The sequence below is a fragment of the Erinaceus europaeus genome, chromosome 14 (genome assembly GCF_950295315.1).
Source record: "Erinaceus europaeus chromosome 14, mEriEur2.1, whole genome shotgun sequence".
NCBI classification, from domain to species: Eukaryota; Metazoa; Chordata; class Mammalia; order Eulipotyphla; family Erinaceidae; genus Erinaceus; species Erinaceus europaeus.
Genome location: NC_080175.1, coordinates 42,376,010 through 42,387,467, shown reverse-complemented (window position 1 = coordinate 42,387,467; position 11,458 = coordinate 42,376,010). Strand labels below are relative to the sequence as shown.

Below are 11,458 nucleotides of genomic sequence, written 5' to 3'. Positions count from 1 at the left end.
GTGCCAAAAGAGTGAGAGGCCAGGGAAAGCTGGATAAAAAGAGCTCCAGGTCCAAATGTGAGGAGTGTGTCCTTCCTGGACATGCACAGATCCCTGAGTGAGGGCCTTGTGCTGGAATGACTTAGGGACCAGCTATCAGACTGGAAGACCCAAAGGTCCTCTCCCAGTCCTTAGGAGGAGGGCAGCTCAGAGCCTCCCACTGGAGGACCCTGGGGACCCCTTGTTTCAGGGCTTTTGAGCCTGCCCTGAGGTGTGAGTTCCTTCAGAGCACCTTCCCACCTGGCGGCAGGCCATCCTCAGCAGGAGGCTCAAAGCCAGAGTTGTAGTAGATATGTTCATAGCTGTGGCTTGTCCCATCGATGGTGGAGGGGTGCTCTGGGCATGAGGCCTTCTTGGCTATAACTTCCTCTGCCTGCTTCTGCTGCAGGACGAGGCCTGGGTTGACATCGGGCCCTGGAGAAGAAGAGAGACAGATAGACACCATCCAGGAGACCTTGGGAGGAATGTAGAGCCCTGAGCTCCAGCACTGGCCCCTACCCAGGTGCCTGCCCCCTAAAAGCCAGAAGCCATTCCAGCTGGCATCTCACATTGCCCTCAAACCTTCCAGAGCAGATTCCTGCCATTGGCACACTCTGAGGAGAGGTCCAAGCCTTGCCCAGTAGGCCTATGGATCTTGTCTCTCTCCTCTCTCCAAGACTCCTCCTCACCTTCCCCATACTAATATCCACAGCCAAGCAAGGCTGCTCCTCATAGTGCAGACAGATGCAGGGCCTTGTGTGGCTCTCTGTCCAAGCTGTTGCCACCCACTTCCCAAACACACATTCTCCTCTTCCAAAGGGAGTGAGGACTGTAGCACCAGGTACAGCATGGTCTCTACCCATTCTCTGTCTGCCTCTCTACCAGCTCTGTAACAGAGACAGGACTCTTACTTCCTGATGTGTGAGATGGTAATGACAGCCCATGAGGTAGTACAGTAGACAAAGTGCTGGACTGTTAAGCATGAGGTCCTGAGTTCCATGCCTGGTAGCACATTGCTGGAGTGACTGTCTGCTTCTCTCTCCTCTCTCATAAATCAATATATCTTTTTTTATTATTATCTTCTTTTTTACTTATTGGATAGAGACAGCCAGAAATCAAGAGGAAGGGGGATGTAGAGAAGGAGAGAGACAGAGAGACACCTGCAGTCCTGCTTCACCACTTGTAAAGCTTTCCCCCTGTAGGTGGGGAATGAGGGCTTGAACCTAGGTCTTTGCTCATTATAACATGTGTGCTCAACCAGTCGCACCACCACTCAGCCAATATATCTTTTTTTAAAAAGAAATCAATGTATCTTTTTAAATCAATATATTTAAAAAAGAAAGAAAAGGGGGGGCTGGGTAGTGACAAACCTGTTTGAGCGTACATGTTACCATACACAAGGACCCAGGTTCGAGCCCCAACTCCCCACCTACAGGGGGGAAGCTTCACAAGCAGTGAAGCAGGTCTGCAGGTGACTCTATTTCTCTCTCCTTCTCTATCTCCTCCCATCCTATCCAATAAACTAGGAAGAAAAAAGAAAGGGAGGGACGAAAGAGAGAAGCTGGAAGGAAGGGCCTTTGGGAGCAATGGATTTGTAGTGTCAACACTGAGCCCCAGCAGTAACCCTGGTGGCAATAAATTTAAGAAAAATGTTTAAGAAAGAAGAGAAAAGAACAAGAAAATATCACTTGTCTGCAGGGTGAAGACAAGGGGGACACAAATGTCATCATTGTGGCCGGGGGTGCCCCTAGCCTGCTCACTAGGCAGGGCCAGCACTCTCTCCTGTCAGCTTTCCTCTCGGGATTAAGAAATAGCTGATGTGGTTAATCTCCCACTTTACTGCATGGGAGGTTCCAACTTTGAGACCCGGTTCCACATGGGAGCACCATGGCATCTGTGGAAACTCTACATATAGTGGAACCACACTGTGGTATCTCTCCCTCTCTCTCTATCCCCACCCCAAATAAAGTGGAAAAAAATAGAGGCAACCCAGGAACAGTAAAATTGAGCATGCATGAGACCCCAGCACCACTAAAAACAGTTTAATGAATCTTGTGCTTAATGATGAGGGTACAGAAGTGGACCTGCCAGAAGGAAGCCCTGGAGGGTGTCGAGAGGTACCATGGACAAGCGAGGCTTACGGACTGGATTTTTGCTAAGGAAATTCCAAAGTGAGAGGCAGAGGGTTCTGCCAAAAATATGGTCCTCCCAGCAGTGACAAGAACTCAAAAGTCACGATGAGCTCCTGCCCAGCTTCCGAGGGCCAGTGAAATGAACCATAGCTGACCCATAGTATAGGATGAATCTTCTTTTTATATTTGAAATTTATTTATGTATTTATTTTTTACTAGAACACTGCTCAGCTCCTCTGGCTGATGGTGGTGCTGGGGATTGAACCTGGGACCTCAGAGCCTCAGGCATCAAAGCCTTTTTGCAGAATCATCACACTGTCTCCCTAGCCTTATTTATTTATTTATTTATTTATTTATTTATCTTTCCTCTGAGTCTCAGACATGAAAGTGACTTGCAGAACCATTATGCTATCTCCCAAATGATTTTCTTTTTAACTTTAGTTTTATTTTATTGCTTATTATGTGTAAAAGAAAATGAGTCTCTAGTCACTATCAGGCCACTCCATCAGCTGGGGCCCTATTCAGGGAGTCCTAAGATTCCCAAACAGACATGATGGGCCTAGACCTCAAATAAATCCCTCTCTCCATTGTTACTAGTCATCTCTATCAGGAACAATAAAATAGACCCCGTTGTGGGCCCCCTATAGGACCTTGCCCTCAACTTGGATCACCAATGGTAGAGAATGTTCCATCCTCTGAAGGGAGGATGGACAACATACTCTATGCTACACCTGAGGAAGATGGGTTGATATTGGGGAAGCTTGGAATGTTCCTACTCATGATCACAGAATATGAGCTCAGATCTACAGGGATGCAGAGGTCACATAGGCTCCTAAGCTGATTATGGGTCCCAGATCACATCAAATTGATGGGGTTTACAGTCAACAATATTTATAAACCTTTCCCATATTAGGGAGCTACTCTCTTCCCTGATCCAGCTTTCTGGTCCTTTTTGAGCCATGACATCATCTCCCCAGACAATAACTTGGATCCACCTGCATATCAGATTTCAGGCTCAGGGGAAAAAGAAAAAGAAAAAAAAAAAACTAGTATAGCCACAGGCCCTTTGGAATTTAACTAAAATATGCCTACTAGCTATCTACAAAATGGAGGACCCCCCCCCCAACTCTTCATCTGCACTATTCTAGCCTTTAGGTTTATGATTGTTCAACAATTTGCTTGACTTTGTATGTTAACTCTCTTTTCAGCCACCAGGTTCCAGATGCTAGCATGATGCCAGCCAGACTTCCCTGGACAGACAACCCCACCAATATGTCCTGGAGCTCTGATTCCCTGGAACCCCGCCCCACTAGGGAAAGAGAGAGGCAGGCTAGGAGTATGTATTCACCAGTCAATGCCCAAGTTCAGCGGGGAAGCAATTACAGAAGCCACACCTTCCACCTTCCGCATTCCACAATGACCTTGGGTCCGTACTCCCAGAGGGTTAAAGAATAGGAAAGCTGTGGTCCTGGAGGTGGCACAATGGATAAAGCATTGGATTTTCAACCATGAGGTCCTGAGTTCAATCCCTGGCAGCACATGTACTAGAGTGATATCTGGCTCTTTCTATCTCTCCTATCTTTCTCATAAATAAATAAATAAATAAATAAATAAATAAATAAATAAAATCTTTAAAAAAAATAGGAAAGCTATCAGGGGAGGGGATGGGATATGGAGATCTGGTGGTGGGAATTGTGTGCAGTTGTACCCCTCTTATCCTATGGTTTTGTCAATGTTTCCATTTTATAAATAAAAGAAGAAAAGAAAAGAAAAAGAAAGAAAGAGAGAAAGAAAGGTAGAAGAGTCTCACATGAGACTGACAGAGAGAAGCCAGAGCACTGCTGCTAAATCTGATGCTGGGGACTGAATCCAGAAGCTCAGATGTGCAAGTCCAGTGTTCTCCCTGTCAAGCCCTTCCTTTTCCAGCCCCTTGGACTGATTTTGTCACCCATTTGTGAGTCATGAGACCAGTTTCATAGGTAACACCCATGATTTTTTAAAAGGCACTGACAGGGGCCAGGTGGTGATGTACCTGGTTGAGCACAAATGTTACAGTGCCCATGGACCTGGGCTCAATCCCCCTGGAAAAATATCAGAAGGCTTCCCAGGCAGCCAGCCGAAACCAGAGCTCGCTCTATTCAGCATGTGTGTGCTTCATGATGAGGAATCAGGTCCTGGCTAGAACCAGTGACAGACTGCAGCTGTCAGGGAAACGAGCCTGAGACTCACATCTGCCAGCAGAGGCTGCAGCATCCCAGCCAGGAAGGCCACATGCTGGGAACTGTGACCTTGGCTGCAGGAGGTCTGAGGACTCACCCACGAAGCTGAGGACAACCGGCAGGAAGACCAGGCCATGCAGCAGCCCCAGCAGAGTGATGAGGAGGTTGAGGCGGAAGAAGAAGATTTGAATGAGCTGGGCCTTAGCCAGGCCCAGGACCAGGATTCCAGGCAGGTTGGTCATGGCCACTCCCGCGAACACCTGTGGGTGGGGGGCGGGTGGGCGTCAGGTGGGGCACTGGGTAGCCAGCAGGGACCCGAGGGGTGGGTGGCCCAGCACTCACCGCACTGCCCATGTTGATGGTGGCCTCCCTGGCTCTCTCTAGGCGGGTGGGCTTGGTGCTGACAGCAAAGGCACGTGTGATGTGAGACACAAACTCCACAGAGATGCCCACTGCCTGCGGGCAGAGGGGGACATCAGTGTGAAAAAGCCCAGGGCTGGGGATCTCCCCGGATCTCAGCAGAAGCAGCTAGACTCTGGCAAGGCCTGGAGGGTGTCACAGTCAGGGAGACAAGCAGTAGCAGAGTTTGAGAGTATTAGAGCTGAGTCACTGCATGTGCCAGAACAACACTCTGGTTTTCTCTCTCCAATGAATAAATATGCATTATTTTATTTTATTTATTTTTACCAGAGCTCTGCTCAACTCTGGTGGTACAGAGGACTGAACCTGGGACTTTGGAGCTTTGGACATGAAAGTCTCTTTGCGTAACCATTATGCTATATACCCTGCCCCACACATATTTTTTTTTAATTTTTATTATCTTTATTTACTGGATAGAGACAGAAATTAAGACAGTAGGGGAGACAGAGAGGGAGAGAGAAAGAGAGACACCTGTAGCACTGCTTCACCACTTGCAAAGCTTTCCTACTGCAGATGGGAACCAGGGGCTCGAACCCAGGTCCCTGAGCACTGTAATACATGTGTTCATCCAGGTGTGTCACCACCCAGCCCCCACATATTTTTATTTTTATAGAGACATAGAAGGCAAAGAAAGTGAGTAAAAGAGACCACACCACCGAAGCTTCCTTCATTGTGGTGGGGGCCGGGAATAGACCTGGGTCATGCACGTGCCTAAGCAGCACACTAAGTAAGCTACTTCACTAGCCCTTTTTATTTTTAAATGTTAATATGTGCAAGGACTCAGGTTCAAGCCCCAGTCTCCACTTGGAAGCTACACAAGCAGTGAAGCAGGGATCTCTCTCTCTCCCTCTCTATCTCCCTGAACCTCTCAACTTCTTAAAAAATTTTATTTATAAAATGGAAATATTGACAAGACCATAGGATAAGAGGGATGCAATTCCACAAAATTCCCACCACCAGAATGCCGCAACTTTTTAATTTTAATTGCCTCTAGGGTTATCAGTGCCAGCTCTACAAAGCCACCACTCCTGGTGGCCTTTTTTTTTTCTCTCTCTCTTTCTAGTTTTTATTAGAAAGGATAGAGAGATAGATATTGAGAGAGGACAGGGAGAAAGAAAGATAGAAACTTGAAGATCTGATTCACTGCTTGTGAAGTGTCCCCCTTGCAGGTGGAGAGTGGGTGCCCAATCCTGGGTCCTTGCGCGTAGTGATATGTATGTTTAATTGGGTATACCACCACCTGTCCCCTTCGCCTCAACTTCTTTCTGTCCTATCAAATAAAAAAATAACGAGAGAAAGAAAGGAAGAAAGAAAGAAAGGAAGGAAGGAAGGAAGGAAGGAAGGAAGGAAGGAAGGAAGGAAAGAACCGGAGCATCATTCTGACACATGCAATGCTGGGGATCAAACCTAGACTTCATACTTGAAAGGCCAACATTTTATTCACTGTGTCACCTAGGCTGCTGAATAAATAAATAAATACTTTAAAATAATAATAGCTGGAGTAGGGGCAGATAGCATAATGGTGCTACAAAGAGACTCATGCCTGAGCCTCCAATGTCCCAGGTTCAATTCCCTGCATCACCATAAGCCAGAGCTGAGCAGTGCTCTGGGAAAAAAAGTGTGTGTGTGTGTGTGTGTGTGTGTGTGTGTGTGTGTGTGTGTGTGTTAACTGGGCTTCAGTGCTGTGGTGCCTCTCTCTCTCTCTCTCTCTCTCTCCATTTCTTTACCAAGTAAAGAAATGCTATGCTGACCAGGGAGCTGTGCCACTGGGCAGGCATAAGGCCCCACCTATGCATAATAACTGGGGTGTCCCCATGGGCTTACAGTGACCAGGTTGATGAGGGACACAGCATTGTAGCTGATGCCCCACAGGGCCATGAAACCCACTGTATCCACAAGAATCATGATGATGGAGAAGACATTGAGGAGGCCGGAGCGCAGGTCCATGCCCAGCAGGAGGCAGCAGACAGCAAAGGTGGGCAGCAGGCAGATGCTCAGCATGAACAGCCCCTCAGGCACCACCTTGAGGTACTGCTCGTAGAACACGTTGGTGATCCTGCAGGCCACACGGCGTTGTCACTGCCCGGGTAGGGCCCCTCCCATCAAAGCTCAGGCTCGGGTGGGGAGCGTGGGGGGTGGGGGGAATAGGTGGAGAAGGGCAGGTACAGGCAGGGCCGGGGAAGCCTCCAGCCAGGTCCATCAGACCCTCAGCCACCCGCCTGGCTCAGTCGGTCCCGGGCCTCACGTGTAGGGGAAGACCTCAAAGTCCGGGTCAGTGCCCGGCACCTTCCTCAGATCGGCAGTGATGTTGGCCGCCAGCTCCCGGGCAGCCCGCAGAGCTTCTGTGTAATCCTGAGAGTTCTTCAGTGGTGTGTGGTAGGCCATGAACCTGGAGGCTGGTTGGGCAGACAAAACTCAGGGCAAACTGCAGGGTCCCCGGAATACTTGAAGGGCAGGTCCAGCTGGGCCTGGGCTCTGCAGCCGCTGTTTTGAAATTTCTCTCTCTCTCTCTTTCTCTCAATCTGTGTGTGTGTGTGTGTGTGTGTGTGTGTGTGTGTGTGTGTGTGTGTGTGTGTTTCATTCACGATGCTATCATACCATTTTTCTTAATGGAGATAGAGAGAGCAGCACATTTAAGAGACCACATTACCAAAGCTTCAATTTGATGGGGGGGGGGGGGGGGAGGCTCAAACCCAAGTCTTGAAAATGGCAAAGCAGGGCACTATTCAAATGAGCTATTTCACCTGCCCTTTTTATCCATTTTATTCCAGAGAGTAGCACCAATGCACCCTCCATGGTGCACCCCACTATGCTGTCCGTGGTGCTCAAACCAGCACCTCATACACACTAAAGTGTGTATTCCACTAGGTGAGTCACGTCTCGGCCCGTGTGGAATCCGAGATACATGCTGAACAGTGGACCCTTGTCTGGTCTTTTTGCACCCAGTCCTGCTGACTCTGCAGCTGGTGGAGACCTGAGTCCCAGCCCTGCCTCTGAGGGACAGAACCATAAGAGGTAGTCCAGCTAACCCACATGCATTCAGTGTACCTTTAAAGCATGTTTCAGAGACTAAAACTCAGTTTCACCCCTTACCCAATGAGCATGCTCCTGGAGGGAAGACTGACAGAACAAAGTTGTGGACTTGTCAGAGTTGTAGTCTAGACTGACCACTGACTACATCCAGGTGTGACCTGTGCATGTGAGAAGGGGGTGCTGCATAGTACTAAATGCAAGGACCTGCGCAAAGATCCCAGTTCAAGCCCCGCTCCCCGCCTGCAGTGGGGGGATCACTCCACAAGCAGTGAAGCAGATATGCAGGTGTTTTTCTTTCCCCCTCTCTATCTTCTCCTCCCCTTTCAATTTCTCTCTGTCCTATCCAATAAAACAGAAAAAATGGTTGCCAGGAGCAGCGATAACCCTGGAGGCAAAAAAAAAAGGATGCTGTCAACTGCTGGCTGTGGATTGGGAGGTAGGGAGGAGGAGGTGCCAAGGCAAATGGGAGCTGAGATCTGGGAGCAGCTCATCAGGACAGGGACAGAGACAGAGACAGAATGGTCAGAAGGCTCCATGAAGGACAACAAAGAGGTGACTGGAAGGTGGTGCAGTGGATAAGGAATTGAACTCTCAAACACAAGGTCTCAAGTTTGATCACTGGCAACACCTGTGCCAATATGAGGCTCTGCTTCTCTCTCCTTCTCCTCTCTCTCATTAGTCAATAAACAAATATTTTTTATGAAAGACAGAGAGAAGCTGTTGAATAGAGAAGCAGTTCCCAAGAGAAACCAAGTCTCCCTTACCGACCCCCCCCCCCCCAAAGAGGCCTTCCTTACCTAGAATCTGCCCATCAGGGGCCAAGTCCACGGAGGTGCTGTAAGCTGCCAGCCCACTGCAGAAAGAACACAGAACAAAGGCTAAGCCAAGCCTGGGCCCGCTCCTCACTTTTGGGCCCCCACAGCACCCTCCCAAGCCAGATCCCCTCTGACCTACCCTTTGGGACATTTGATATTGGGCATGTCATTCAGAAACCAGGGCAGGTACTTGTGGAACTGCTCTACCGTTGGCCGCACAGGGCCCAATGTCAAGCCCATGCAGTTCTTAAGACAGGCCAGGGAGGCTGTGGAAAGAGTGAGGATGGGGGCCAGGCTAAGTGCACTTACTGCCATGCACAAGGACCTAGGTTTAAGCCCCCTCTCCCCCACCTACAGGGGGAGCTTCACAATTGATGAGTCAATGCTACAGGTCTATCTCCCTCTCCCTCTCCCTCTCCTTCACTCTCTCTCTCCCCTCCCCCCCGCCCATATCTTCCTTCCCTATCAGTTTCTCTATGTTCTACAAAACAAAAGTTAAAAAATTTAAAAATCAGGGGTCCAGGTGGTAGCACAACCAATTAAACACACATAGTACCATGCGCAAGAACCTAGGTTCGAGCCCCCACTCCTTACCTGCAGAGACAACACTTCATAAGAGGTGAAGCTAGTCTGCAGGTATCTGTCTTTGTTTCTCTCTCTCTATATATATATATATATATCCTCCCCCTCAATTTATGTATTTCCTATACAATTAAAAAAACAGAAAGACATCAAGGGCAACAAAGGGGAATAAATAAATAAAAATAAATATTAAAACATTTAAAATAAATAAATAAATAGAAAGAAAGAAAAAATAGCCACCAGGAGCAGTGGATTTATAGTGCTGGGACCACACCAAGCCTCATAGATAGCCCTGGAGACACACGCATACACACACACACACACACACACACACACACACACACACACGATGATGATGATGATTGATGATGATAGTTAAAGGATAGGGGTTGTGGGCAACAGCTCCAGGTCCCTCAGCCCCCATTCCAGCCACCATTCCCAAGATACTCAGCATGGCAAGCACACTACTTATGTTACTCTAGAGGAACTGCATTAATCTCCATCTGGGGTGAGGAACTCCCCCCTACCCACTGGGGCCTCTGCACTCCACCTGCATGGGCCAACTCTTGCTTCTGGTCCCCATGGCATCAAGCACCAGCGCACCTTGCACGACCCAGGAGGGGCACTGCCACCCACCTGCACAGGTGCTCAGACCCTGTGCTCCCCCAACCCAGCCCACAGTGCTCTCCACAGCTCCCCCAGGTGATGGTGACAGTGGTGCATTGAGCACGGGGAGGAGGAGGAGGGGGGCACACTCACTGACAGTTGAGGGACAGAACTGGTCTTTGTTGGGGCCAAAGCTGTAGATGCGACAACAGGAGGACGGGGTCAGCCAGTCAATGAAGTCATCCACCCAGGAGGAGGCTGGGATGGCAAGGTAGGACCTGGTGTGGGGACAGCAGAAGGTCAAGGGGTGGGGCCAGGCTGGCAGGTCCTATCTATGCATCTCCTACCAGCACACTGAGCTTCCCCCAGGCACCTACCAGCAGGGGAGCAGGGGCTACTTCAGTGGGTGGGAACACAGCACTCACAACTTGGGGAACTCCGTGGCATACTGGATCTTCTGGGTCATGGAGAAGTTGTTGCACCCAGCGCTGGAGCAGATGGCATCCATGCCAGCCTCCGTGGAGAAGTTGTAGCCCCCAGTGGTGACAAAGTACACCGGGGCCCCCACTTCAAAGTATTGGTTCAGAAAATGGAAATAGTCGAGCAGGTAGGAATCCTGAGTGGAAAACATTCAGTGAGATCAGGCCCAGATGCCCCAAGGGGTCACACCAGCCCAGGCCATGCACAGAGGTGCTTGCTCCCAGGGGCACATGTCGTATGCTTTACATTGGTTTGTTCTAGCCCTCCCCCCGCCAAGAGAATTGGATCAGGCCTGCTAATTTCGCGGGCCCGCTTGGCCCCGCCCAAAAGAAACCCCGAGAGAGGGTTCCTGAGTCGGAGAGTTCCTGAGTTCCCGAGTGACAGAGTTCCAGAGTTCCTGAGTTCGACAGTGCGAGAGTTTCAGAGGGCTCTCAAGTACGAGAGTTTCAGAGTGCCAGAGTTGGAGAGTTCCTGAGTTCCAGAGTAAGAGAGAGAGTGCTTGCGCCGCCGCAAAGAGACAGCAGAGTTCTGTTTGGTGATTAGTTTGTCTTAGTTTGTGAATCGTTGTTCCTGAATAAAGAAATACAGCTTCCCTGCCCAGCCGTTGTCTCTGCGTCTCTGTTACCCGCCCGTGAAGCTAGACCCCGCCCGGCCAGAGCCTTCCGAAAATTTTAACAACAGGCACATTCACAGACATTCTCGGAGTCACAAGCACAAACAACAAAACTGCGGCTGACATGTTCTCAGTTTGGCACAATCTGGTCTAAGGAGCTGGTGTGGATAGCCCCCATCTGCAACCCCAGTGCACCCTGTGTCTCACGGCCTACTCCCTTCTCCTGTGACATGCAACTCAAAGTGATGGCAGGGGAGACAAGCTGGGAGAAACCCAACTCTCTGCTGAGACAGAAACTATGCCTGCTGAGTCTGTGTGCTGACTCTTTCAGAACCCTAGTCAGTTCTCTCTCCCTCTTTATTTCTCTCTTTATTTATTTATTTATTTATTTATTATCTTTATTTATTTATTTATTGGTTAGAGACTACCAAAAATTGAGAGGAAAGGGGAGATATCAAGGAAGAGAGACAGAGTGATACCTGCAAAACTGCTTCACCACTTGTGAAGCTTTCTCCCTGCAGGTGGTGGCTGGGGGCTTGA

The 11,458-nt window shown here is 49.3% G+C and overlaps 1 protein-coding gene across 1 annotated transcript in view; it reads right to left on the bottom strand.

Moving 5' to 3' along the window:
• NPC1L1 (NPC1 like intracellular cholesterol transporter 1) overlaps positions 1–11,458 on the bottom strand; it is a 15,206-nt gene continuing 3,748 nt past the window's right edge. The window contains exons 3-12 of the mRNA XM_060171001.1: positions 11,061–11,068; positions 10,251–10,441; positions 9,979–10,103; positions 8,777–8,903; positions 8,620–8,675; positions 7,035–7,185; positions 6,614–6,845; positions 4,712–4,825; positions 4,467–4,629; positions 1–453 (exon numbers count right to left, since the gene is read on the bottom strand). Coding sequence (XP_060026984.1) covers positions 263–453; positions 4,467–4,629; positions 4,712–4,825; positions 6,614–6,845; positions 7,035–7,185; positions 8,620–8,675; positions 8,777–8,903; positions 9,979–10,103; positions 10,251–10,441; positions 11,061–11,068 — 1,358 coding nt within the window. The 3' untranslated portion in view covers positions 1–262. The remainder of the gene's footprint in view (positions 454–4,466; positions 4,630–4,711; positions 4,826–6,613; positions 6,846–7,034; positions 7,186–8,619; positions 8,676–8,776; positions 8,904–9,978; positions 10,104–10,250; positions 10,442–11,060; positions 11,069–11,458) is intronic.